The sequence below is a fragment of the Meles meles genome, chromosome 20, assembly GCF_922984935.1.
Source record: "Meles meles chromosome 20, mMelMel3.1 paternal haplotype, whole genome shotgun sequence".
Taxonomy (NCBI): Eukaryota; Metazoa; Chordata; class Mammalia; order Carnivora; family Mustelidae; genus Meles; species Meles meles.
Window position 1 is genome coordinate 546,808 of NC_060085.1, and position 25,499 is coordinate 572,306.

Genomic DNA, 25,499 nt, shown 5'->3' on the forward strand with positions numbered 1-25,499 from the left:
TGCGGCTCCCCGCCAAGAGGTGACGCTCACAAGTGGCGGGAGGGTTGTGCCAGACAAGGAATGGGGAAGCGGACCCTGGAGTGGTTTTCCCAATCCGCTGCCTTCACCCCAAACTCGGCCCGCACTTGGGCAGGCCTGGGTGGGAGGCAGAGAAGGGGCTGTCCCTGGCCCAGAGTCCGCCCCCGCGGCCCCGGCAGGTCAAAGTCCACTCTCCGCTGGGCGTGGGGCCGCAGGGCCCGCTGAGGAATTCCTGGACTCGGTTCGCAGGAGCCCGCGGGTCTGCTGACGGCACCGGCCTGGCCAGGCGCCAGAACCCGGAGCAAACAAGTCGGAGGCGCAGAGGTCGAGCCCTGCCGACGGCCGCGCACCCTGGGCCGCAGACTCCGCCCCCGCGCGTGTCCGCCCGCCGCGCGCGCACCTGCGCGTCCTCGCTAACGGTCCCCTGGTCCTGGCCCCGGCTCGCGTGGCCCTTCCAACGGCGGGCGCTCGCCGCTGGGCGGCCGCCGGCCTTCTCGGGGCCACGGGCCGAGCGAGGCGCCCCCGCGGCGACACCGGAGTCCGACCCCGCGTGACCTTATTAACTTTTTAAAGGAAACCTCCAGTGTCCAAAGACCGGAGCGGTTTTTCTGCGAGCCCGACCCCCCACCACGGGTTCCCAGTAGTATCTCCGGCGGCCAGGCGTCCCGCGGCGCTGCGGTCAACCACCCGGACAACCGTCCCAAACCCACCGACGCGCCGCCCGCGTGGACCCCACCGCCCCCACGCCGGCGAGCATGCGCAGTCGCCCACGGCCGCGGAGCCGCCGCCCGGCCCCAGCCCCGCCCCCGCCCGCCCCTCCTCCCCGGCCTCCCATTGGCTTTCGTCACCACGGACCCGCCCTGCCCGCGCGTCCGACCAATGACGGCCCTGATAGGCGTGGCCCAGGGCGGGGAGGCGAGGCCCGCCGGCGCGCGTCCATTGGTGGGCTCGGCGAGGGGAGGAGCCGCTGCCTCCGGCGCCCCCGCCGCCGCGATGAACCTCAGCCGCCTGTGTCGCCTGCTGAAGCCGGCGCTGCTGTGCGGGTCCCTGGCTGCGTCCGGCCTGGCCAGCACCATGGTGAGCGCGGCGGGCCGAGGGGCCGTTGGGCGGACGCGCGGGACCGCGGCGGGCTCGGGTGGGGGCCGTTCGGGAGCAGGGCTTGGGCGGCCGGGACCCCCGTTGGGCGCCTGCGGGGCGCGCGAGGCCGGCGGCGTGGAGGCCGCGGGGGGCAGGGGGCGCTGGGCGCCCTCGGCCGCTGGCGTCCCCGGCCGGGGCCCGGCGAGCGGAGGGCGCCCGGTGGGCTGGAAGGACCGGGTCACGCGCCGCGGGGCGACCCCGCCCCTCCCCCGCCCGGCGCGGCCTCGGGGCCTGCTTGGTGGCGTCACAGACGGGCGGCCGGGCGCCCTGGCTACCGGCCTCTTTGTGCCGCGGCGCGGGCCTCTGGGCACAGGCGCGGCCGGGCATGGGCCGCGCGGCCTCCAGGTCCCCGGGTCGCCGCGGGCGGCGCCGCCGTTTGCCGGGCAGGCGGCGGCAGCAGCGACGGCGGCGCCGAGTCCCCCGGCGGCGGAAGGCTGGGGCTGGCGGACGCAGGAGGGCGAGCCCCCAGCGGGAGGAGTCCTGTCTGCAGAGCCCGGGGCAGGCGGAGCTCGCGACCTGGGATAGCGGCTGCAGTGTGGAGGGGCCAGAGCCGGTGCGCGCGGGTCCCCCACCCCGGCCGCCGGGCACCTGGCGCGGGCCCAAGCGTCTTCTCTCCAGTGTGCGCTGCTGCGCACAGGGCGCCCTTGCGGAGGAGGAGTCCTCGGTTTTACCTTGCCCCGGGGGCTGGGTTTTCTCGGCGCGCATCCGCCTGGGAGCCCTTCCTCCGGGGACCCCAGGCCGGCGAGTGGGCCAGGTGGCAGGGGGCTCGGGGCTGTGCGCCCCGAGGTCCCCACGCCGCTCATGCGCCTGCCTTCCCTGCAGTGCGCGTCCCGAGACGACTGGCGCTGTGCTCAGTCCATGCACGAGTTCTCCGCCAAGGACATCGACGGACGCACGGTTAACCTGGACAAGTACCGGTGGGTCCCTGAGCGCCCCGTGGGAGAGGCGGGGGAAAGGCTGGCGGCGCCGAGCTGGCCTGACTGCCCCCTCTCGCCTCCAGGGGCTTCGTGTGCATCGTCACCAACGTGGCCTCGCAGTGAGGCAAAACAGACGTAAACTATACTCAGCTTGTCGACCTGCACGCCCGATACGCTGAGTGCGGTTTGCGGATCCTGGCCTTCCCTTGCAACCAGTTCGGGAGGCAGGTGCGTGGCTGGCGCCGCCCCGTGTCGCTGTGGGGGAGGGGACGGGGGAGCACAGGCTGCCCCCACTCACGCCCCCCGCCCTGCTCGCCACAGGAGCCAGGGAGCAACGCGGAGATCAAAGAGTTCGCCGCGGGCTATAACGTCAAGTTCGATATGTACAGCAAAGTCTGTGTGAACGGGGACGACGCTCACCCGCTGTGGAAGTGGATGAAAGTCCAGCCCAAGGGGCGGGGCATCCTCGGAAAGTGAGTGGGAGGCTGGGGGAGGGGAGAGGAGCCTCGGGACTGGAGGGGGCGGGGGTGCTTGGCGGGCCTGTGGCATTTGCCACCGGATACCGCGTGACTTCCCGTTGTTTTCCCAGTGCCATCAAATGGAATTTCACCAAGGTAAGAGGAGGTTGGGAGGTGGGGGTGGGAGGCCAGGACCCCGCCCAGGGCCAGCTCCTGTCCCCAGGGCCCCTGTCTACTCAGCTGCAGCTCAGTGCCCGGGCCCCAGCGGGGGTGGCAGGTGGGGGGGGCTGCTTGCCTGCCCCCAGCGCCCCTGGAAGCCCCCACCCCCGCCCACCCCCCCCCCCCCCACCCTGGCTGTTGCCCGGCGATGACGTGGTCTCTCTGGGCAGTTCCTCATTGACAAGAACGGCTGTGTGGTGAAGCGGTACGGTCCCATGGAAGAGCCCCTGGTAGGTGCCTTTCCGCTGAGCCCGGTGGGGGTGGGGGCCGAGAGGAGAGGCCCCTCCTGACCCCCTGTGCCCGCGCAGGTCATCGAGAAGGACTTGCCGTGCTACCTGTAGCTCCACAAGTCCGCGCCCCCCCACAGCCCTGCCCCTCGGAGCCTTCCACCCGGCACCCATGACGGTCTGCCTGAAAACCAGCCCGCTGGTGGGGCAGACCTGAGAACCCGGCGTGCACCCCTCGCCGGAGGAAGGTTCCTCGGCCTGGCTCGAGGCTTGGCGCCCCCCCCCACCCCCCTGGTTATCTTGTGGGAATAAAACATCCACTTTGGCTTGCTGTGTGTTCCTGCCTCCCTGGAGGGGGTGAACGGTGGGAGGGCGCCTTCTGCCCGGGCCCCTTGTGGTTCAGGGCCAAGTCCTGGGCTCTGAGTTCCTGGGCACTCTGGGCCCTGAGGGCTGCCCCGTGCTAATCCGAGCGGCCCGCCCACCGAGCGCCAGCAGAGCTGATCCGGCAGGACATAATCGGAATTACTGGCTGTTACTCCTGACCCAGGCTGTTAACCTGTTAGGTGACAGCTGTTAGAGCCGTGCTTGGGGCCGGTCTTCCATGCCTAGAGGGGAAGGGTCAGCACTGGCTGGGCCTTGCGGCTCTGCCCACTGGGAAGCCAGGCACCTGCAGCTGAGCACCAGGCTGGTCCGGGCGCAGAGCCACGCCGGGCACACTGGCCTCATTGTTGGACACAGCCAGTGCACCCAGGCCTGCCCTCGGGGCCTCATCTGGCCCTGGCAGGGAGGCATCATCTCCAGCCTCACTGGCCCAGCAGGGGTGGGCGGTGGCCTGGGGCTCAGGGGGCTCTTCGGATGGATCCCTGTCCCTGCTTCGGGGGAACGGCATGGCTGGAGAGCGACTGACACTGCCCCCCACCCCCTTTCCCACTGCCTCCAGTAAAGGTCAGCGGCAGAGGGAGGGGCTGGAGTACTGGAATAAGCAGGTGGAGGAGAGCCCCAGGCACCCTGAGCTGCTTCCCCTGGGGTCTCCGGGCTCCTCACTTGTGCACATTCTGGCTGGAGACCAGACCCACATGTGCTTCCTGTGGCTTCCAGGAAGGCCCCGGCTCCAGGGCCCTCCAGCTCTGGGGCTCTCCTGCGCCCGGGCTACTCCACACCCCCGAGACAACCCTGGGAAGAAAGCCAAAGCAGGGGCCACAGCTGTGGACACCAGTGGTCAGAGGATCTGGTCTCAGAGCACCCCCAGGAAGGTCCCCGGTGGGGTTTGTGTGTCTAGCACGCAGGAGGTGACCAGCGTCCCAACCAAGACACCACAGGCTTGGCACAGCTAGTCCGGAAGCAGCTGGCCTGCCATGCTGGTGACAGGGTGACGGTAGACAATGGCCTTTTGGGGTGGGGACCTGTCTCTTCCAGCTGGGCCTTGGTCTCACATGGGTCTGGGAGAGGAGTGGGCTGGTCCCACCCAGCCTGGGTGCCATCCACCACCCCTGAGCGGGGTCACTATTGGCGTCCGCTAAATGCTCCTGGAAGAGACCTGCAGCCTCCCCCCAGCCCCCGCCGGGGCCACCGTCTCTGCAGGCTGGAGAAGCAGACAAACATCTGGGAAATAGTGAAAAGGCACATATATTTAAAAAAGATCTCTTTACATATGTACATTTGAACTCATTATAAATACATAGAAACCAGGGGGCCCGTCCACACCGCCAGCTCCACGGCAGATTCTGGGGCCTGGGAGAGGTGGCCGGGCAATAATTTAGGGAGCAAAGAAGATGGGGAAGAATTGCATATATTAATGGGGGGGCCTGTCCCATGGAGCCCCCCAGAGAAGGCAGGGCCCTGAGCACCTGGGGTTTCCTGAGTTTCCAGCTCTTGGGGCCACCCAGTTTTGTGGATTCCAGGGGTTCTGGTCAGACCAGGCCCTGTAAGGTGGGTGGGGTGAGGTGGGTTGGGGAGCCCCTGCCTAGGCCTGGTGGGGGGGGGACAGAGGCAGAGGGAGGGTGGGCCCCCCACCCCTGGGCCCTGCCCGAGCCTAGACTCCGAGTCCAGACCCCGAGTCATCCTGAGTGGGACCTGCACTGCCTCGGAGAGCCCGGAAGGGCAGGCAGCATCGGGAGGAGGCCGCCCAGCCACCCGCAGGGAAGGCACTGCTGTGGAGGCCTCCGGAACCGGAGGGGGGAGCACCCCAGCACCCCCTTCCTGGCAGTCAGCAGGGCAGCTCGGCCTCGCGCCCACGGCCCCGCGCACCACCCACGGGGGCGGGAGACCAGACCGAGTCCCTGTGGCCGCCGTTGAGTATTGCAGAGAAGCAAGCTTCCTCTCGGACACCAGCTGCCGGTCACCTAGCGGGTCTAGGAGTTTGGAAAGGGGGGGCCGAACTGGATGACGCTCTGCCGCTCGGGGCCCCCGCCCCCCCCCGGCGCCCCTGCGGCCCCTGCGCCCGGCCCGGAGTTGAGGGAGCGCAGCATGTCTTCCAACACCTCCTTGAAGTTGATGTCGCGGCCCTGGTGCGCCAGGGCCGCGGGGTCCGCGGCGCTGTCCGGGACGCCCAGCGGTAGGCCCCCGGGGGCCGGCACGGGGTCCGGGGGCGGGAAGGCAAAGGGCGAGGGCGGCGGGAAGGCCTGCGCCGGCGGGCTGTAGGTGAGGTCCAGGACCTCGCCGGGGCCGCAGGGCAGCGCGAGCGGGCGCAGGGCGGGCGGCGGCGCGGGGAAGCCCCGGCCTCGCGCGTTCTTGCGCTTCACGTCCGCGTCCATGAGCTGCAGCTCCTGCAGCACGCGGCGCACGCAGCCCTCGGGGATCTTGATGCCTGGGGCGGGGGGGGGGGCGGTTTGGGGGGACGGAGGGTCAGCGCGCCCCGCCCGCGGCAGCGCCCCCCGGCCCCCGCCCCCGCCCCCCCCGGCGTGCCCGCGCGCTCACCGACTTGCTTCTTCTTGTCCTTGGTCTTGAGGCGCACGATCTGCAGGTAGCTGCTGCTGCTGACGTCGGCCATGACGGCGGCGATGCGGCCCCACACGCGCAGCAGGGCGCCGCACAGCATGTAGTGATGGCGCAGCCGCAGGCCCTGCGTGCAGTCCCGGCCCTCCTGCACCAGCCGGCACGGGCGGTTCCTGCGGGGGGTGGGGGGGCGGGCTCAGACCCGGAGCACCGCCCCCGCCCCGCCGCCCCCGCCCCCCGGGCCCCCGCCGCCCCAGCCCCGCGCACGGCTGCCGGGTAGAGGGGGCACAACGCCCGGCCCCGCCCTGGCCCTCACCACGCCGCGTGGCTGCAGTGCGTCAGCGAGAAGGCGTAGCTGTTCTCCCAGTGCTCCCTGGCCTCCTCCGCCGTCACCTGGGGACCCGCGGCCTCGTGAGCCCCGAGCACCGGCCGGCCGGCCGCGCCCCCCCAGTGCAGGGCGGTCCCCCACCCCCCCGCCCGGTGCAGGGCGCCCCGGCCCGCACCCCTGCCCCGCCGCCCCGCGCGTACCCGGCGGAACTTGCGGCACAGGCTGTCGTAGGTCTCCAGCTGGCTCTGCCGACCCACGTTGGGCTTGTACACCGTGAAGTGCTTGCCCCGGTTCTGCTCCGCCAGGAGGCAGCTCGGCTTGCCGCGAACCTGGGCGGGCCGGGCGTGAGGCCGCGCTCCTGGCCCCGCCCCTCCCCCTCCCGCACCCCTCCTCTGCGGTCCTGCCCCTGGGGACCTGCGTGCCACCCGGACGCCCACCTTCGAGAGGTAGAAGCCGTCATGGGTGCCGGTCAGCTCCAACGACCTGACATAAACCTCGTCCCACTTGAGGCCACGGTCCACGCTGATCTGCAAGAGCAGGTGCGCTCAGAGGCGGCCGCGGTGGGGACCGCACTCCAAGTGCTGGGCGGCTCCGGGTGCCCTCACCTTGTAGAAGACCACCTGCCCGTCCTGTGGGTGTCCGGGGGCCAGGAAGACCTGCTGGCTCTCCTCATAGATCTCGTCGATGCCCGGAGCCAGGTCTGCAGAGAGGGCGTGGAGAGGACAGCGGGCTGAGACCCTCCTGCCTGCCAGGGTGGGGGGGTCCCAGCCCCACGGATCCCAGCATGCCCCGAGGCCCCATGTGGCTGGGCAGGCTCCGGGCTCTGGGATTTAGGGGGGGGTCAGTCCCAAGTTCTGGGGTACCCCAGAGATGCCTGCCAGATCACAGTGGAGGTTCCCCCAGTACAGACGGCCTGGACCCGACCCTACGTGGCACCCTGGACGGCAAGTGGCCCCTCCGGTGGTGGCGTGGAGTCCTGCTGGACACTCACGCTCGGTGGGACTACAGGCCACACACAGTCTGCTCTGCGTGGCTGTCGGGGGACGGCTGATGTAAGAGTCAGCAACTGTACCTGCCGCTGAGTTTACGACAGTTTTACCGGCACACGGCCACGGCCATTCACGTCCCAAGAGCGTGTGCTTTCAACGCCAGGGCCACGTGGAACGTCAGAGACGGCCCGTTGTTCTCGGTGAGGGCCTGGCCCAGGGGGTGATGAGAGCCCGTGTGCTGGCTTACCAGCATCACACTACGCCCGCCAATACATGCCTCCCATCTAAATAAAACGCTCCAGTCCCTGCGGAACACCCGGGAAGGGGGCCCTGTGGCCCCCCAAGTACAGGACAGCGCTCAGCGCCTCGTCTCCCTGGGCTCTCCACGCCGCTCCGGGTCCTGCTCCTCCAAGGCCCCCGGTGGCGTGCTGCCAGTGCGCCGGCCCCGCTGGCCTCAGTCTCTCCGGGGGATGGCAGGGGTGTGGTGCTAGGGGGTTCCAGGGACTGCCGGGGCCATTCCCTGCTCTGCCTGGCCGGGGAGAGACGCCGCCCCCGCTGTGGCCCTCACCCAGGATGCCCATGTCGTATTTGCCCTCCTTCTTGTCCGTCTCGATGAGGCGGTCGAAGGTGTCGGAGAAGTACTGAAAGAGCGCGTTCTGCTTGTGCACCTCCAGCCCCAGAATGCGGTTCAGGAACTTGGTGATGGAGCAATCTGGTGGGCAGGCGGGGAGGGGCTCAGGCCGCGTCCGGAGGGGCCCTGGCCTGGGAGGGGCAGGGGTCTTCCCGCTGGGGCTGGGGGGCCGGCGCACAGGACTCACCCTTCTCCACATCCAGACAGCCGGACCTGGACTCTCGCCCCCCGATGCCGACGGACAGCAGGCCCTGCTTCATGTCTGCGGAAGGCAGGGCCTCGAATGCGCGCCGCCCCGCCCCCGCCCGGACCCTCCCCAGCCAGCCCCCGGTCTTCCCTGCCACCGGCACCCCCTTGGTAAGCCAGGGCGGGAGAGGTCTCTGGGCATGGATCTAGTCTACCAATCCCAGTGCCCCAAACGGCTCAGGGCCAAGCTGCCCCCCACCCGAGACCCTCGCTCTCCCGCAGCTCACCCCGGAAAAAAGCGGCATCTCCTCCGGGGTAGGGCTGGGGCAGTGGCACCTTGTTCTCAGTCTGGCTCAGGACGGTGGTGAGCACGCAGGTGAGCGCCCGGGTGCCGTACTGGGTGGGAGGGTGAGGGTCAGGAGGGCCTGGCTCAGAGGCTGGACCTGGGCAAGGGACCCCTCTGCCGTCCCCGGCCCTCCCCAGGTACCTTGTTTTCGAAGTTGTACTTGCTCAGGTCACGGGACTCCGTGGCGCGCCGGTCCCCATGGGTCAGAGCCCCCTGCCCGGACGGGGAAGGCCGTCATGCGCTGCCCCCACCACCCCCGCCCCGGGGTCCTGCTACAGGCCTTCCTCGGGGAGCCCGCCCGCCCGCTCACCAGGCTCTCTAGCCGCTTGGCGACGATGGAGGCAAACCTGCGCTCCCCGGCCAGCTCCGAGATGAGGAAGACGTACTCGGGCGCAGAGACCTGGTTGGACCTGTGGGTCCGGCCTGAAGGCAGAGGAGGGTTCTCAGGGCCAGCGGGCAGGGGCGCGTGCCCGGGTGCAGTGGCCGGGCCGGGCGGGGGCTCACCGAACTGCTGGATGGCGCGATCAGCGCTCCACGGCAGCTCCAGCGTCACGTGCACCCGGCGCCGCTGGTTCCGGACGCGGCGGTCGGCTTGGAGGGAGATGCCGGAGCTGGAGGCCTCGGAGATGATGGCCACGAGCTGGCGGGATGTGGATGGGACACGTCTGTGTCCTGTGCCCCTTGCCTGGCCCGCCGGGGCTTGTTCAGGGCGACCCATACAGAGGCCTGATGTGTGTGCCCGTGGGGCAGCCCATGTGGGCTGGGAGCGGGGTCTGGGCCACGTGGCCCCTGGGTGCCCCTGGACCGAGTGGAGCCTGCCCTGCCCACAGCGGCTTTCCCACACGGACTTTCAAGGGTGGGCCACGGGGCAGGGACGGCACAGGGGACAGTGCCTGAAGGCTGGGACAGCCAGGAAACCTACAGGGGCCCTGCTCAGGCGCACACGCGCGTGTGCACGATACACACGGACCCAGCAGAGGCTGCAGGGCTCTGTGGTCCTGGGGTCGGCCCCTCAGGAACCCTGCAGCTCCTGGGGCCCCCGGGACCTCACAGGGTCCCCCCGACACCAGGAGGAGCCCGGGAGCACCTGTGGACACAGCCCATGCCCTGGGCCCAGAGGCCCCATCCCCACAGCCCCCACCTTCTCCCCACTCATGAAGCGCTCCTTCTCCCTGAGGTTCACGTGGTCGATGGAGAGCCCTTGCTCTGCCCGAGACTCAAAGGCCACGGTCCCGTCAGGCCTGGACACCACGCGGCCCTTCCTGCCAGTCATCTGGGGTTGGGGGGGAGAGAACGGCGGTCAGCGGGGGGGGGCCGGGCAAGGACTGGTCCCTGCGTGCGTCCCCTGCCGCCCCGCCTGTGCCCCGCGTCTCCTCAGTGTGTGCTGTGGGGTGCCACAGACCCTGGGCCCAGGCAGCCCCCGCCCCGGGCGCTAGCCGCCCACGGGGCAGACCCGGGACCTTCATTCCACCTTAAGTCTGCTCTGTAAAACGGCTGCCTGAGGTGAAAACAGACCCGGGTTTCAGCCCAGGACATCCCAGGAAGGGGTACAGTTGTGCAGATGGAGGAAACAGGGAGGGGCCACGGGGGGCCACAGGGGGACAGACCTGAGAGTGCCCCCAGAGGCCCAGGGGCAGAGAAGATCGTGTGGGGAAGGGGATACAGAGCTGGGCTGGGGAGCAGGGGCACCCGCGGCCGAGCGACAAGGGTCCTCAACAGGCACCCCCAGCCTCGTGGGCTGGACGATGGATGCTGGAGCTCGGGTGCCACCCCAAGCCCCCCTCACTGCGCTGGGTGCGGACGTGGGGGAACCACCAGGGGCCTCAGAGCCTGCGTGCAGGCGGGGCTCACCTCGGCCACGCGCTCGGGGCCCCCGAGCTGGTCGATGAGCTCGTCCAGGGTGTTCATGGGCAGCTCCCGGCCCAGCGCCCGCACCTTGGCCAGCAGGTCCTGCTTCAGCTGCTCCACACGCTCCAGGACGCAGGGGCCGTGAGGGTCCCGCTGCAGGGGGCACAGGGGTCCTGCAGGGCCGGAGGGTCAGGGGGGTACCAGCCAGCCGCCCCTCCCCGCCCATAGCCCCACTCGCGGAGGTGGACGAGGGGGCCCCCGGGGGGTGGGCACAGCAGGGGTTGGGGTCCAGCGCTCTCCGTTCCCCCAAATGGCTGGCGTGAGCCCGCTCGGCCTCTGACCGGCAGCGCGGCCCCGACAGTTCTCCGAGCCCGGCTCCCCCGATCTGGAAAGCGGCGAACGCCAGGCCGCGGGCCTCACCGCGGTCGTCAGCTGGCAGCCCGACGGTGTCCAAGATGACCACGTCGTCGTCCAGCACGGACTCCGGGGAGGAGTGCGAGTCGCTGTCTGGGCCGGCGTCCGACTCCGTGCTGCTGTCGTCACTGATGCGGATCACGCCCGCCGCCTCGCACACCAGCCTGGGGACCTTGGCCCCGCGGCCCCGCGGCCGCCCTGCACACCGAGAACCAGGCTCGCCGAGGGGCCCGGCTCCCCACGATTCCGCACATGGGCAAGGGGGCTGCCCGGGGCCAGGCACATGCGCTGGGACACGAGCGGCCTGAGCCCCTCGTCCGGCCAGCTCTGGGCTGCTGTCTGGGGTCCTGCCGTGGGCCCGGGCAGGGCATAAAGGGGCAGCTTTCGCGTCCTGTCCCTCTCCTGACGCTTCAGCTTATCCCGAGCTGTGGTCTCAGGAGGCCGCACGCCTGACCTCCCAAGGCAAGCCTGGGCCGGCTGGCCAGAAAACATGTCCCGGGCCCAGGAGGATGGCGGTCCAGGCCCCTTCTGTGCACTGCCACGGTCCAGGGTGCCCCACAGGCCGGTCCTGGAGGTGAGGGGAGCTGGGGCCCCCTGGTCTGGCTCTGTGACCTCAGGTGAGCTGCTTGCCCTCTCTGAGCCTCATGACCCATGATGAGCTGATGCCCAGCCTCCACTGGCAGGAGGAGAACCGCCCTCTCATAGCCCTGTCGTAGCCCACATGGCCCGCACAGCGTAGCTGCCGGGCTGGCTTCCGCTGCCGGAGCGTGAGGCCGCGTACCCGAATCTTAAGCGCCCCCCGCCCCGAACCCGTCTGAGGGTGGTGTTGGAGCCCACCGGGAGGTGCTGCCCGAGGACAAGCTAAGCACGCCAGCCTGCAGCCCTGGCTTCTTGTCTCTTGCTAACCGGGCAGCCGTGCGGAGCTTCTGGGCCCTGCGGGGATCTGTATGTCCTTGCCACACGGTGCGGCCCGGAGGCAGCTGCCCGTCCGGCTCCCTCTCCCTCTCTTTTCTTCTCTCTTCCTCTCCCCCACATCCCTCCCTCTGTCTCTGTCTCTGTCTCTCGGAAGCTACACTGAGCTGTCCCTGACGGAGTGGGCATCACGAGTCAGACCCCCCGCGCCCGGCAGGCTGCGCAGCAAGTGGCCGAGACGGCGGCTGCTGGGAGGGGGCCAGGTGGGGAGGGCCACAGGCCAGGCTGGGCGTGGGTCAGGGTCAGAGGCCAGGGGGCGGGGGGCTTACGTTTTCTCTTACTGCCCACTCCTCTCTCTCTCTTTCTTTTGGTTGAAGGAAAGTGCTTCTGAATTAGTGACAGAAAGACGCCCCTGAAAACAAGAAGCAGAATTTATTCCCATTACAAGGAGGATCCTACCGTCCATCGGGAGAGTCGGAGTCGCGTTAAGCCCGTGCTGGGGCTCGCTCTGGGGGACTGGCGCCCGATGTCTGGGGTTCAGCGAGGGCAGGCGGGGGCAGGGAGGCAGCTGTGCGGATTACGGGTGGGGGGGGAGGAGCGCAGGGAGCGGCGGGGGGGGGGGGGCCCAGACTGCAGGGGCGCAGTGTTACTGGGAAGGCCTGAGTGTGGGGTGGGGGCCTGCGTAGGGCTCCTTCCTTCCAGCCATCAAGGGAAGGACTCAGGGCTCTGCCCGCACAGGCCGACCACCTCCGAGGGATGCTGGGCCCAGGAGCCCCAGGAAGAGAGACCTGCTGCTTCGGCGACCCAAACATCTGCGCAGTTCCCGAAACCGCACCAGGCTCACGGGGGCGGGGGGGGCACCCAGAAGCCTCGCACTGAAACCCCAGTCCCTCTGCCGGCACCTCTGAGCCTTGGAGTCACCCATGACTAATCTTTCTGGCTTTACGCCTTAGAGCACAGTGCCTGGAGGCTGGGGCTGGTGTCCGAGCAGAGGCACACCTGGGCTCCCACCGCTGGAGTCCCCACACATGGGCTGTCACGTGGCGGGGAAGGGGGGGGTCGTCCCTGGAGTGAATGTACCACCCACCCCTTGGGCCATGAGCACCACTCACTCAGCAGCGGAGACAAAGCAGTCGAGCTGCCCATCCTTCTCGTCCAGCACTTCCCGGGTCCGAGCCTCGCCCGTGGACTGCAACCCGATGACCACACACTTGGGGGGTGGAGACGGAGGAGCAGGGTGAGCCGGGCTCCAGGACGCCCACCAGCCATCCCTGCAGCGTGGCCCCAGAGGGGCCCACAGAGAAGCCCCAGGCTCCCAAGCCCAGCCCCGGGCAGTCAGAAACCCAGAGCTGGCCTGTTTCTCTTTCCGCCGCCTCCATCCTGCCAGCGGCCAGGCCCCCAGCACACCCAGATCTGCCCTAGGAAACCCCACATGGCAGCGCACAGCTGCCCTCAGCCCTCCTGGACCCTCTCCCTTGTTCTCTGCCCTGGCTCCCGCCCAGTTCTTCCCGGGGAATCACCAGGCCGGCCTGGACACAGAGAACCACGGACAAGGCCACGCACGGCGCCTGCTTCAGGGGAGCGGGGCTGTGCAGGACCAGAACCCGCCGGGCCTCGGCTTCGCCGGTGCCACAGCCCTCACGGTCCTCACAGGCTCAGCCGGCCGCGTGAGGGCACAGGGGTCAAGGCGCAGTCGCCAAGCTCTAGAGAGGACCGGGGCAGAGTGCCTGGGCAGCCCCACAGGGCCAGCGCTGCGGCTCCTGGCTCACCTTGTCCCGGGCCAGCTCCTCCCGCGCCAGCCCCACCAGGCGGGACACCTTGGCGGCGACACACAGATACTTGAAGAAACGCTGGTGGGCCGACCAGAACTGACCCCACAGGGACTTGCGAGACTCCAGGCCGATCCAGTCGGCCGCCTGCTGGAACACGCCCAGGGCCTCGGCCCACTGCAACGACACAGCTGGCTGAGCCCGCAGCTGCCTGCCTGCTGCCCGGCTCCCGCCCCCCGCTCCCACCCTGGGCCGCCTCCCACTGGCTGGCATTCGTGGGCAGGGGTGCAGGCGGGGGTGGCTGAGCAACACAGAGGCAGCGTCAACCCAACAGGGAGAAACGTTAACGGACCGAAACTTGTGGGGCTGGTGAGACCACGGGGAAGGTGACCCACTCAGGCAGCACAGGGGCCTGGACGGTCTTTCAGAAAGGGCTGGGGACGTGTGCGGTGACTGCCGCCTGCCCGCTGCCCCGGGGCCCCGGAGACTACAGAGCGGGACGGCTCACCCAGGGCGCTGCTGCCCCAGTGACCCGAGCCCACAGCTGGGGACAACTGTAGCCTTCACCACAGGGGAGCTTCCCACACCGAGGGGGCGGGCCCAGTGCAGAGAATGACTGCCGGGCCCAGGGAGACGGCTCTCCTCCGGTGTGAACTAAGTTGTACGTGGAACCCTCAGGGCTGAGCTCAGGGCTCGTCCCGCGTAGGGGAACTGCCGGTGAGAACGAGGGAGCCCAGCCACACGCCAGAATGGCGACCGCAGTGAGGCCCCGCCACAGGCACAGAGACGTGGAGGCAGGAGACAGCCACAGGCTCCAGGAACAATGAGCTCTGCCTTGGTGGGAAGGCCCGCTGGGGGCCTGGTTATAGGCCCACGTCAGCCCGGCCACAGGGGAGCTCCCCGCATGAGCACGACGCTCGTCTCCAGCCACGGGCCAGAGGGGCGGGACAGCTGCCTCCTCGCTTCTGTGACCCGAAAAACGCCTGTGGCGCCTTTGAGGACAGACACCGACAGTGACAGGAGCGTAACTCCGAGGGGAAGCGCAGTCGTGCTCACACCACCGTCAGGGACCCGCAGCCGCCTGGCTCACCAGCAGGGCCGCGCGGTTGTAGACGCGCTCAAAGGCCGGGGCCAAGGGGATCTCCTCAATGCGGAAGGTGACGCCGGAGAAGCTGAGCTGCCGAGCGATGTACATGCCGCTGACCTTCATGTCCATGGCCACGATCTCCATGGCGCCCACGCCCCTGCGCACAGGGACAGAGCCACCCGACAGATCATGCTGGGTCCCACTCAGCCAGAGAGTGACCCAGGGAGGGGCCGGCAGCAGGCGCCGGGGGTGAGCGAGGGCCACGGGCACAGAGAGCGGAGGGAGTACATGCAGAGGCCCTGCGCTCTGACCTGCCTGAGCCACAGGAAAAGCAGGGCGGGGTTCCTTCCCCCACAGTGATGGGAAGCACAGGCAGAGAAAGAACGAGAACCCTCGGCTTGCCAGATGCATGCAGGCCAGGTTGTGGAGACGGCTTGCCGGACAGCAGGCCTTCTGCGGGTCCCCTGGCAGCCCCTGTCATGGGCAGGGACGGGCACCCACCTCTTCTCGATGGCATGCAGAAACTCCTCGAAGGTTCGGAAGGGCGTACCGTCACCCCAGATGCCCAGGCGGCTCATGTAGATCATGTTCCGGGGCTCCGAGGCACCTGGAGCAAGGGGGCCGCCTGTCAGTTCCTCCACGTAGCCAGGTCAGGGCCTGGGACGCAGCCCCAGAAAGGCTCCAGGAGCAGACGCACCTCCCCCATGTCCACCTGTGGTGCTGGTATAGACCGCCCCGGCCTGGGGCACCCGCCCCCCGCCCCGTGCCCACCTGTGGCACTGGCATAGACCACCCTGGCCTGGGGCAGCTTGTTCTGCAGGTCCAGGACAGCCTTGCCCATCTTCGTGGAGCCGGCGTTCTTGGCTTTGTGGCACTCATCAAACACAATCTGGAGCAGGCAGGGGTTAAGGACTGTTCTGGAAGGCAGGCAGCCCCACAGGCCCTAGTCTGATGCCCCAGAGGAAGCTCCGAAAGGTGCCTGGAGGCCATCAGGGCGAGGAGGAAACAGCCTGGAGGCCCCTGGAGGCCCCCACCGACAGACCCGGCAGGCGCCGGCTTGGTGAGGACATTAAGGAGCGCCGCAAGCGAGCACAGAGAAACAGGGTCTCTGAGCGAGCGGGGCAGGCCTCCGGCTGCAGCTGTTCCCCCAGGGGAGCCGGGGAGCGTTGGTGCTGGCTCTCTGCGCCACGCCCCAGACCGAGGGCCCGAAGCAAACAGGCTAGAGAATGAGGAGAGGAGTCAAGGGCACGGGGGACGTGTGGACACGGGACCGAGAAGCGGGACTGTGGAGCCAAGCGCACGGTCCTGGGGCAGGTGTGAACGTGCAGGCACTCTACACGCCGTCGTCTGCCCCAGGCCATGCGAGCGGCCTCCATCCCTTCTTCCGGCCGGTGGGCCCTACTCTGGAGGACAGCAAGGGTCTGGACACGGTAACCCTACGAACTTGCGCACACAAACCGGAAAGACACAAAAGGCCAACATCCCTCTTCTGACCTGTGACTGGACCAGGAGCGAGAGGGACTTCCCAAGAGTGCTGGGAGGCCTGGGGGCCAGCCACGCTGCTCTGGGAACAGGCCCGAGGAAAGTGAGAGGGTGTGATGGGGCACGTTGGCCGGTCACTCGGGGCTGTTTGTGACAGGGACGCTGGAGACCACCGCCATGTCCCTGAGACGGGACAGAGTGGCAGGACATGCGGGGATGAGCACACGTGCCCAGGGTCAGGCAGGGAGGAGAAAAGTCACGTGCCAAGGCACCCAAGGGACGAGCTCTGGGGACCCCTTCAGTGAGGGCCAGGCCCTGGTCCAGAGCAGCACCAGCAGCGCGGACACAGCCGTGTGCACCAGGCAGCAGGATCCCTGCTGCATGAGGCCCAGAGGACTCTCCGTGGACCCCGGTTCAGAAATCCCCAGGAAACCGGGCACCTCCCTGGGGAGACTGAGGGGGTCTGCTGGCAGAGTGCTGGTGGCCCCGAGTGCGGTCAGCTCGCAGTTAACACGTGGCCCGCCCCGGACAGTCCTGCGTGCGGCCGGACCTCCACAGCTGCTGCTCCATGTCCCGGAACAGAACACTCCTCCACACTCCAGACAGGAGGCGGCTGCAAACCTCTCCGCTCCCTGCACTTTCTGTCGGGAAGGGCCTGGAGCCCCACCGATACCGACAGGGACATTCCGGTGAGCAGAGCCCCCCCCCCCCCCCCAAGCCCCAGGAGCCCAGCCGTCCTCTGGAGCTGCGGAGGCAGAGGGGGAGGAGGCGCGCTCTGCCCCATTCCCACAGCCGGGGGCACCTTCCCGGCCTTGGGGCCCGCCCCCACGCTTGCGGCCGGGGGCCCAGCTAGCCGGAGCCGGGAAGCCGGGCCAGACCGCAGCGGACAACAGCGGTCAGCGACCGCGAGCCTCCTGCCGGGAACTCCTCCAGCTTCCGGGGTGAGGTTCCGGGATTCCAGGGTCCGCCCCTCCCTCCGAGCCCCTTCCCCCTGCCCCGTTCCGGACCCCACCCCCTCGCTTCCCCCCACCCTCCTCCGCCCCTCTCTCCCTTGACCCCCGGCCCAGGGCCGTCCTCCGACCCCGCCCCCTCCAGCCGCAAACCCTCGGGCTCCCCCTCCCTTCACCCCGCCCCAGGCCCCCCCAGGCCCCGCCCCTCCAGCTCGCCTGCCCCACCTCCCCGCGCGCGCAGCCGAGCCAGGATACGACTCCATCGAAGGCCTCCCCGCACCACTCCAGGATCTGGCGGATGCGCGTGCGGTGCTGCCCGCCGGCCTGGCTCTCCCCGATGAGGGCAGAGTAGGTAGCGAAGAGGACGCCCTCTGAGGTAGTGTTGTCCCCGTACTTGATCTGGAGGAGAGGGGCGGGCGTGGGGGCGCTGCCGGGCTAGTGCTCCGGGCCCCCACCCGAGGAGGGGGCGACCCCACCCACCTTGCTCAGGGCGTGCACCGCGATGCCCGGTGCGTCGATGTCCCGCAGGTCCCGCTCCGCGTCATACTTGAGATCGTTGGAGACGCTGAACCTAGGAGTGGGGGCTGGTGGGTGCCACGGTGCCCCCTCCCCCCTCGCCTGCCCGCCTGGGCGTGGGCCTGGTTGGGGGGGGAGAGCACACTCACCACAGGGACTTCTTTCTGCCCCGCAGGTAATTCTCCAGGATGATGCCGGCCACCGTGCGCCCCTTGCCCACGCCGGCACCATCGCCGATGAGGAAGCCAGCCCGCTGCCCGCTGGGGAGCAAGACCTCGTGTTGCTGCGGGCCAAGGAAGGGCGGTCAGGGTCTGGTGGGCTGCCCCTCCCCGCGACCTCGAGGGCCCCCCACACACAATGCGGGCTGGCGGGGCGGGAGACCCGAGGTCACCTGGCAGGCGTAGGTGATGGCCTCTAGCTGCAGGGCAGACAGGGCCCCGCTGTCAGAAGCAGGCAGGGCAAGGGTGTAGGTGATGTCCGGCGGTGGGACACTGGACAGGGTGCTGGTCTCCACCACGCGGTCCGGATGCTGCTTCCCGATCTTGGCTGGAGAGGCATGGCCAAGGGCACATCAGGGGTGTGGCCAGGGTCTGGGGTGGGCTGCCAGGGTCCAGGGCTGGCTGGGAGATATTCCCAGAAGGCAGAGGGGCAGACCAGGGTCTGGGGTAGGGGGCCCATCAGTGTTTTGCACAAAGGAATGGGGGGCAGATCCCTGCTCAGGGAGGAAGGTGGGGCTCACTTCTCACGGGACCCTCTACGGTACCTCCAGTTTGGTCCAAGTGGGGTTTACAGAACTGCCCCTAAGGCCAGCCCACAGCCAAAGCCAGCCTGTGCCCCTTGCAGATAGTCCCAGGAACCAGCCCGCAGCTCCGGCCACTGGTCCTGCCTCTGGCTGGAGCCCACTGGGGCTGTGCAGGCCTGGCAGGGCCCGGCTGGGGGCTGGCAGCTGGTGGCGCACTCACATTTGGACGGTACGTAGTCGGCGTAGGTCTCTGCGTGGCCCAGCTCCTCCCCCTCATCCTCCTCTGCCTCGTCTTCCTCCTCAGGCTGACTCTGGGACTGAAGGTCAGCACCAGAGCTGTGGTCCCAGCTGCACCGGCCGTCCTGCTCAGCACAGCCCTCCCCCAGGGGGCAGCCAGCCCAGTGAATGAGGCACAGCCCCCACCCCATGGTGCCTCCCCAGGGCCTGTTTCCCCACCCATACAGTGGGGAGACCCTGCTTCCAAACAGGTGCCCCCGAGTGTCCCAGGCCCTACGAGAGGCAGGCAGCACTGGGGAGGGGCCAGCTTACCTGGTAGCTGACAAGAAGTGGGGTGCTGGAAAGGGAGGACACCGGGTCCTCAAGGCCTGTCCATGGCCCAGTGGGCAGGAGCAGCTAGAGCAGAGTGAATATGAGCCAGCGGGCAAGATCGGGGGAGGAAATGCCCCCCATGGGCCCCCAGCCTGGTCTCCAGCAGGTTCTCACACTGTCCTCACGCCCCTCAGCCCACGGCCAGCTGCCTGCCTCCTTTCTGCTGCCTGGCAGCTGGCTCTTTTGAGCAACAAGCCACAACCCCCATCATGCAGATGAACAGAGTAAGGACATGTCCTGTGTCCCAGACCACAGTCATGCCGTGGGAAGATGGACCGCCTGAGCGTGGGCCCAGGGGACCAAGAACCTCGTGGACAAAGGCCGTCCCTGGGGGGAGCCCATCGGCCATGGGGACATGAGGAGCCCTGGCATCAGAACTCAGGTGGCATCCAGAGCCCAGAGGGTCCAGGACAGGAGACCCGAACCCTGGAGAACCATGTCACACCTGGCCCTCCACGGCCTGCCCTCAGGGAGTGACCACACTGAGGCTGCTGGGGGTGACCTGTCCTCAGACACACAGGGTGGACACAGCAGGGTCCCGACCCGATCTGCACAATTCTAAAACACACTTTCCCTTAAAATAAAAGTCATGGAAATAGTGTGGTCATCGTAAAACCACAAACGGGAGAAACGAATAGAAATGAAGAAGTCCCTTCTAGAGCCGATCCCCTCCAGGACCCTGCCCAGACCCATAAGTGTGAGCACCAGGGGCTCACTCCTGAGCACATACAGAGCTCGAGGGTCCCTTCCTGTCTTGGGGGATGACAAGGTGTGGGGTGTGTGATAACCCACTTGATTTCTCGAACTCCCACTGTTTTCGAAGATTAAGAACGTGCCAAAGCTTTTTTGAAAAAGAAAATGAGACAAAAGGGCGAAACCAGGAGCAGGATAAACTCTATTCCCTGTCCCCCCCTTTTTTTAATTAATAAAAACAAACATTCCATTAACACATACACACACACAAAAACCAAAAAACCCGGGGCCCGGGTTCCTGGAAGGCTGAGGCAGGAGGCCCGCCGGGCGGGCAAGCAGCGGCTGTGAGCACCGGGTTGCAGCCGTCGTCCTGCTGACCGCTTTGAGCGGCCTCGGCCTCACGCTCTGCACCCAAGCGCCAGGGGCTGGTCGAGGGCCTTTGGCCCAGATGCAGAAGGCGGCCTGGGCTGCCTGTCACGGCTGTGAAGGACAGGGACCGCACAAGGCCGCCCTGGGCTCTTCCTGCCCTTCTGCCAGCCCCACACCGGGCCCTGGGCCTCACCGACCTGTCTACTGTCCCCTGGCTCAGAGGGGCCGGAAGGCGCCGAGGAAGCGCCAGGGCCTGGGCAGGCATGGTGTCCACTGGAGCGAGCCACCGGGCGGGGCTCGGGATGGAAGAGGCGCAACCTCTCACCCACGGTCCCAGTGCTCCCTGTCAGCCTTGAACCGGGTTTGGGCTCGCAAGAGCTAGAGCCTTCTCTTCCAGCAGAGAACCCCGGAGGGGAGCTGGACGGGGTCCCGCCTCCTTCCCCAATGCAACTCTGCCCAGTCCGGGAATGAGCTGGAGTCTGGGCCTGGCACACTGGGGACCCCTCCCGTCTGGCCGGATGTCACCCACGCTCCCCCGTCAGAGTCTTGCACGAGCAGGACAGAGTCCAGCACGAGCTTCACAGGCGCCAATGCAGCCCTCTGGCTCCTGGGCCCTCACCTTCTCAACGCCAGAAGCACCCGCACCTCCCCAATGCCTCCGGACAGCGCCCTGGACCCCCAGAGGGAGAACCATACTGGAAGCTGGCTCTGGCTGGTCTCCCGGCGAACCCCGTGTGCCCAGCAGAGCGAGGTGTCGAGACGGAGCCACCGGGGCCGGTGAGGGCGGTGGCCGGCTGTGACAGGACCCTCTGCAGAAAGAGGGGTCGGGCCCAGCGCAGGAGCTCCCCTCGCCCATGCCGCACCCCTGCATGCTCGGACGTGCAGAAACCACCAGGACCCCTGACCAGCGACCTCACTGGTGTCTCTGAGCAACCCGGAGCTGCCCGCAGCCGGGGATGGGGCCCCAGGCCAGCTGCCCGTGCGGAGGCCTCTCGGGCTGAGCTCACCTTCTCGTGAGCGGTGGGGCCAGTGCTCACGTCCCAGATGGTGGGCACCTGGCTGAGGCTGTCGGCCGGCAGGAAGTCTGGTGTGTCTGCGATGTCTGAGAGCGAGTCCACGGACGAGGAGAAGATGGAGGCGTTGGAAAGGTCGTCGAGGTACGCGGAATCCTGGGAGACAGGCGGGATGAGAGGCAGCCAGCGCATCTGGGCGGCCCAGGCACGATGGACACACTCCTGCCGTGAGCCGGAGAGGTGCCCCCACGCACAACCCCAGGGACGGACCCGAGCCCACGACGCCCAGGGAGGGAACCAGACACAGAAGGCCACACAGGGTGTGAGTTCACGCGTGTGACACGCCCAGACCAGGCTCCTCCACGGACGGGAAGGGGGCTTATGGGGGCTGGGGAGGGGGTGGGGAGGGACAACAGATGGGGACAGGGCTGCCTTTGGGAGACGCAACATTCTGGAATTCGGTGACCCTGGGAGCACGTCACACCAGTACACGGGAATCAGGACACAGACAGCCCCACACCTTCCAGGGGCAGTTTGTTGTACAAGCTACACGCTGTTCAGAAACCTAAGTGTAAAGGATGCGAGAGGCAATGCCAGGGTTATTCCCACACCCTCCCCCCCAGGTCACCGACGCTGAGCGCCTGTGTGTACCCTCGGGACACTCGGCGACCAGCCCTCAGGGTTCCTGGACCAGCAGGGAGGGAGCCCCCAGCCGGAGACCCCCTAGAGACTGCTCCCGGGTTGTGGTGTCCGTGCCACCGACCACCAGGAGAGGGCAGTAGGGGCCCGTGTTATAGACAGCGACCCCTGGGGGCCTGAAGCTGGGGACGGGGGAGCCCCTTCCGATTCCCCGAGCCCCCGTAGGCCTAGATCTAGATCCGGGGTCAGCCAACTCCTCATGGGGAAGGAGCCCCCACAGGCTCTCCCAGGTGAGGCCCTCCCAGGCCAACCTCTGTGTCATGGTCACGCTGACTCAGGTCAGTCAGTGCGGGAGCTTCACGGGCGAGGGAGGCAGGGCTGGATGAGAGCAGTGGAGAGCTGCCCTCCAGGAGTCCCCAGGCACGGGCACCCCTTATATGTCTCAGCCTGTCAGGGCCCTCGGAGGGCCCGGCCAGCCGGGCTCTCAGCCGGCGCACCAACCCCTGGGGCATGGTGAGGAAGACAGGCAGGGCTGGCAGGGGGTCTCAGATTCCGCAGAGGAAGGAGACACGTGGGCCTGGAGCCCGTCCTGCTGCACTGGGCTCAGGCCCCGTGAACACAGGTGAGCTGGCTCCTGGGGGTGGAGGGCAGCGACCCTGCAGCCCCCAAGTCCCTGAGAACAGGCGCCAGGTTGCGGCCCGTGCCAGGGCCTGCCGCACTGCACCTGCGAGGACGCCCCTCCCATTCATCTGTGTCGGAGTCAGATCCCTATTCCTCGGCGGTGGGGACAGTGGGGGGGGCCTCCAGGTCACACCACCCAGCTTCCTGAGGCTCTGCCAGGACACAGGAGCACACACAGCCCGGAGGACGACGCAGGCTGGGGCCTGTGGTGCAGGGAAGAGGTGGGCGGGCATGGGGCCGGGCCTCCCGGACGGTGGCCGAATGCAGGGGCTGCAGTCTGCAGGAGTCTATCTCCTGGATGGAGCTGGTCCCACAGCCAGGCTAGGACTCACGGTCTGTGCAGGAAAGACCACCCGTAGCCAAGTCAGCTGGTGTGAGGCTGGGCGTCTTGCCGGGCACCCAGGTACTGACCACATACAGGAAACCGGAGGGACCACCACTCACGCCCGACCCCCAGGCTGCACCCAGCCTGGGCTCAGGGAAGGCAGACCCTGGCAGGACTCGACAGCCTGGACAAGTCCGGGCAAGGAGACAGACAGCGGCGGGCAGGACCAGCTCGGGCAGGCAGTGGCACGGGAAAGTGCATAAAATCCGCAGCATGGGGACAGGGGCAGGAGAGCCACAGCAACCCCGGTGGGAAAGGCGCACCTCCACACTGCTTGGGATGCCTGCGGGCGGCACAGGTCGGAGCAGCTATCCATGGGGCCCGAGGGTAGCGGGTGGTGCTGAGGGGGCAGCGGGAGGTCTGGCCCCACTAACCGTGAGGCAGGCTCTCTGCCCACCAGGACCTCCCGGGGACTCGGCCACATTCCAGGGCAGCTGGGGTCTGAGGTGGGCAAGCCGGGCCATGGAAGCTGGGTGCTCAGTCCTCAGAGGCCACATGGAGCACGGACCTCTGAGGGCTGCCAGGGGGGGTCTGGGCACGGGTGGCCGTCTGCCTTTGCTAAAATCCTTCTGGAACCACATCTGAGCATGGCTTTCCCAGAGATCACCCCGCAAGCTGGGTCACAGTGACAAGTGCCCCTGAGGCCATCAGGCTGGCAGCCCCGGGAGGCCCCAAGGGGTGGGCCTGCTTCCTGAAGGTGAAGCAGTCACAGCAGGAGCGGATGCAGGTGGGGAGGGGTGTAATGGCACCTGGCAGAAGGTGGGTGCTTGGGGGCCTCCCCCCGGTGGGCGGCACAGAGCGACCCCTTCCCACAAGGATGGTGTGGACCCGGCCAGCACAGCCGGCCAGGAGACAGGGCGGGGTCCACAGGCAGGAGCCATATGAGCTGCAGGGACCCCTGGTGGGACAAACACAGCCTCGGGACGTCCTGCGGGACCCCCGGCCAGCCCTTCTCCAACCTCCCAGGGCATCCACATGAGGAACAGGGGGTTCAGGGTCCCGGCCAGGAGGCTCCGACGCAGAGGGACAAGGGAAATGCCGTGGGGTCGGGACGGGGACCCAGGACAGAGCGAGGATCTCTGGTGAATGAGGGGTCGGGGCCTGCCTGTCACTGTGCGGACGTGCGGCGTGAGTGGAGGGCTGGTGCATGGGCCCGGGGAGCTCGGTCCCGCGCGGGAACTCGGCACACGGCTACTCGGGAAGAAGGGCTATTAGCAAAGTGGAGGGTTCTACCCACTTCGGGGTGCTGCTCCACGCAATTCTTGGGTCCAAGGCAGGCAGGGCTTCACGTGGGGCACCAGGGTCCCTCCCAGGGGCACTCCCTGCCCTGCAAGGGTGGCAGGATGAGGAGGGCTGACCCCTCCCAGGTGGGCGCCTCACCAGCCCCTGGGTCAGGACCAGATGCCCAGCGGCCACCAGTGGATCCCCGAGATGACCCAAACCCAAAATCACCCTCCATGGACCCCCTGCAAAGTGCCTCCTGAGACGCCAGACCCCACCCTACTCCGTCAGCAGCAGCTCCCAACGGGGAGGGAGTGGGGGGTCACCCTGACTGTTCTAGGGGACCAGGGAGGTCACAGGGTCACCCGCCGTGGTTACTGTCTCTCAGCATTTTGGGGCTCCCTGGACCAGATGAAGACCTGCCGAACAGTGTCCCCCACAGAACGGGGCACAGGACAGGACGGCCCACCCCAGACCTCACCCTGGGCTTCCCTCGGGGAGCTGCAGCTGCTCAGCGCCACTCGGACCCCAGAAACGCCCTTTGCTCAGCGCCACTTGGACCCCAGAAATGCCCTTGTGGCGACAGGCTCTGTCCTGCTAGCCCTGGGTTAGGGGCCGGAAGCTGTCCAGGGCCCCCCGGGGATCCCGGGGCGGGACGGAGGGAGGCTGCCGTTCCTACCTGGCCGCTGGGAGCCCACCTCAAACAGCGCTCCGCCTGCTCCGGCCCAGGACACCCCGAGACTGTCAGGGTCGGGCCGGCCGCCATGGGGCGCTCTCCGGGGTCCCGGCGGCCCGGGCTTCCGCGGCGGGTGGCCGGCCGCCGGCGCGGGGCGGGAGCGAGCGGTGCGCGGTTACCTTGTTGAGCGCCGCGAAGTGCAGCCAGAAGCGCAGCTGGGACATGGCGAGGGGGCGACGGCGGCCGAGGGCGCCCCGGACGGCGGCGGGCGGCTCCCGCACGACCGAGGCGGCGCTGGGCCGCTCTGGGCCCGGCCGCATTTGCATGTCGGGTTAGTCACCGCCAGCGCCTACTTCCCCTAAGGCGGCTGACTTTCAGGAAATGATGGCTGCCCGGGAAGTCAGGGTGATTACTGGCAGAGCGAGAATTCCTGTACTGGGCGTCATCTGGCCACAGACCTCGCCGCCGGGCCCCCAGCCGCGGGCGCGCACCCCACCGGCCCGCACCCTCCCGCCGCCGGGGGCCCCTCCCCCCGGCCCTTGCCTCGGTCTCCCCAGCCCGCGGGTAGTCCGGGTGCGGACTGCCCTGGCCTGCTGGCAGGGACCTGCTCCTGCTCCTGGGGTCCCCTGGCAAGGAGGGGCACGAGTCCCCACGCCCCAGGGAGAAAAGGCAGGCCCGGCCCGCCCCTGCACACCCCTCCACACCCCTCCACACGGCGCTCCCCAGCCACCCTGGAGCCTTTCTCCAGGGCCTCACCGGCTCGCCCAGGGCCTCTATGCATGCTGCGGGCCCCGGCTGGGGGGCCTCCCCGCAGGAAGCCGGGCCCCTACCCTCTCCTTCTCTTGGAACTTTGTCAAGGGGTGTGGGTATCTCCCAAACCCCCACTCTCTCCTCTCCCGGCCCGGCCCTGCACCCTCAGCCCCGCACCGAGAGCGGGCACAGGCCGGGCTGGCAGGCTGCACCTGTGGGTCAGAGACCTTGCGCGAGCACCGCACGGTGCCCTCCCACGCGAAACAGCAGCTGTGGCTCGGCCCGGCTCCCCGCGCGAGCCTGGGGGGGAGGGGCACCTGCGGGGCTGCGGCTGGGGGGGGACCCTGGGCCGT

The 25,499-nt window shown here is 68.4% G+C and overlaps 2 protein-coding genes across 6 annotated transcripts in view; one reads left to right on the plus strand and one right to left on the minus strand.

The window, feature by feature from the left end:
* Positions 1–953: 953 nt before the first annotated feature.
* GPX4 (glutathione peroxidase 4) lies at positions 954–3,302 on the plus strand. Of its 2 annotated transcripts, none has more exons than XM_045991266.1 (7): positions 954–1,095; positions 1,978–2,072; positions 2,156–2,300; positions 2,394–2,545; positions 2,662–2,686; positions 2,920–2,979; positions 3,058–3,302. In XM_045991266.1, exons 1-7 carry the CDS (start codon positions 1,012–1,014, stop codon positions 3,088–3,090), a joined length of 594 nt encoding a protein of 197 aa, XP_045847222.1. In that variant the 5' UTR covers positions 954–1,011; the 3' UTR covers positions 3,091–3,302. The 2 variants fall into 2 exon arrangements, with proteins under 2 accessions (XP_045847222.1, XP_045847221.1); XM_045991265.1 differs by lacking the exon at positions 954–1,095 and adding an exon at positions 1,466–1,708.
* Positions 3,303–4,586: 1,284 nt separating this feature from the next.
* Positions 4,587–25,499, minus strand: part of SBNO2 (strawberry notch homolog 2) — a 47,000-nt gene continuing 26,087 nt past the window's right edge. For 3 of the 4 annotated variants that reach the window (XM_045989878.1, XM_045989880.1, XM_045989881.1), the window contains exons 5-32: positions 20,789–20,950; positions 18,660–18,743; positions 18,331–18,427; positions 17,760–17,914; positions 17,518–17,651; positions 17,333–17,423; positions 17,108–17,251; positions 15,192–15,309; positions 14,922–15,027; positions 14,424–14,577; positions 13,334–13,510; positions 12,677–12,774; positions 11,894–11,976; positions 10,659–10,850; positions 10,242–10,411; positions 9,532–9,663; positions 8,895–9,030; positions 8,701–8,813; positions 8,532–8,603; positions 8,332–8,440; positions 8,046–8,120; positions 7,796–7,939; positions 6,844–6,938; positions 6,676–6,765; positions 6,439–6,567; positions 6,227–6,303; positions 5,893–6,083; positions 4,587–5,782 (exon numbers count right to left, since the gene is read on the minus strand). In XM_045989878.1, the coding sequence (XP_045845834.1) occupies positions 5,328–5,782; positions 5,893–6,083; positions 6,227–6,303; positions 6,439–6,567; positions 6,676–6,765; positions 6,844–6,938; positions 7,796–7,939; positions 8,046–8,120; positions 8,332–8,440; positions 8,532–8,603; positions 8,701–8,813; positions 8,895–9,030; positions 9,532–9,663; positions 10,242–10,411; positions 10,659–10,850; positions 11,894–11,976; positions 12,677–12,774; positions 13,334–13,510; positions 14,424–14,577; positions 14,922–15,027; positions 15,192–15,309; positions 17,108–17,251; positions 17,333–17,423; positions 17,518–17,651; positions 17,760–17,914; positions 18,331–18,427; positions 18,660–18,743; positions 20,789–20,950 (3,783 nt within the window). In that variant the 3' untranslated portion in view covers positions 4,587–5,327. Of the gene's footprint in view, positions 5,783–5,892; positions 6,084–6,226; positions 6,304–6,438; positions 6,568–6,675; positions 6,766–6,843; positions 6,939–7,795; positions 7,940–8,045; positions 8,121–8,331; positions 8,441–8,531; positions 8,604–8,700; positions 8,814–8,894; positions 9,031–9,531; positions 9,664–10,241; positions 10,412–10,658; positions 10,851–11,893; positions 11,977–12,676; positions 12,775–13,333; positions 13,511–14,423; positions 14,578–14,921; positions 15,028–15,191; positions 15,310–17,107; positions 17,252–17,332; positions 17,424–17,517; positions 17,652–17,759; positions 17,915–18,330; positions 18,428–18,659; positions 18,744–20,788; positions 20,951–24,575; positions 24,887–25,499 lie in introns of those variants that run through there. The other variant, XM_045989882.1, reaches the window with a different exon arrangement.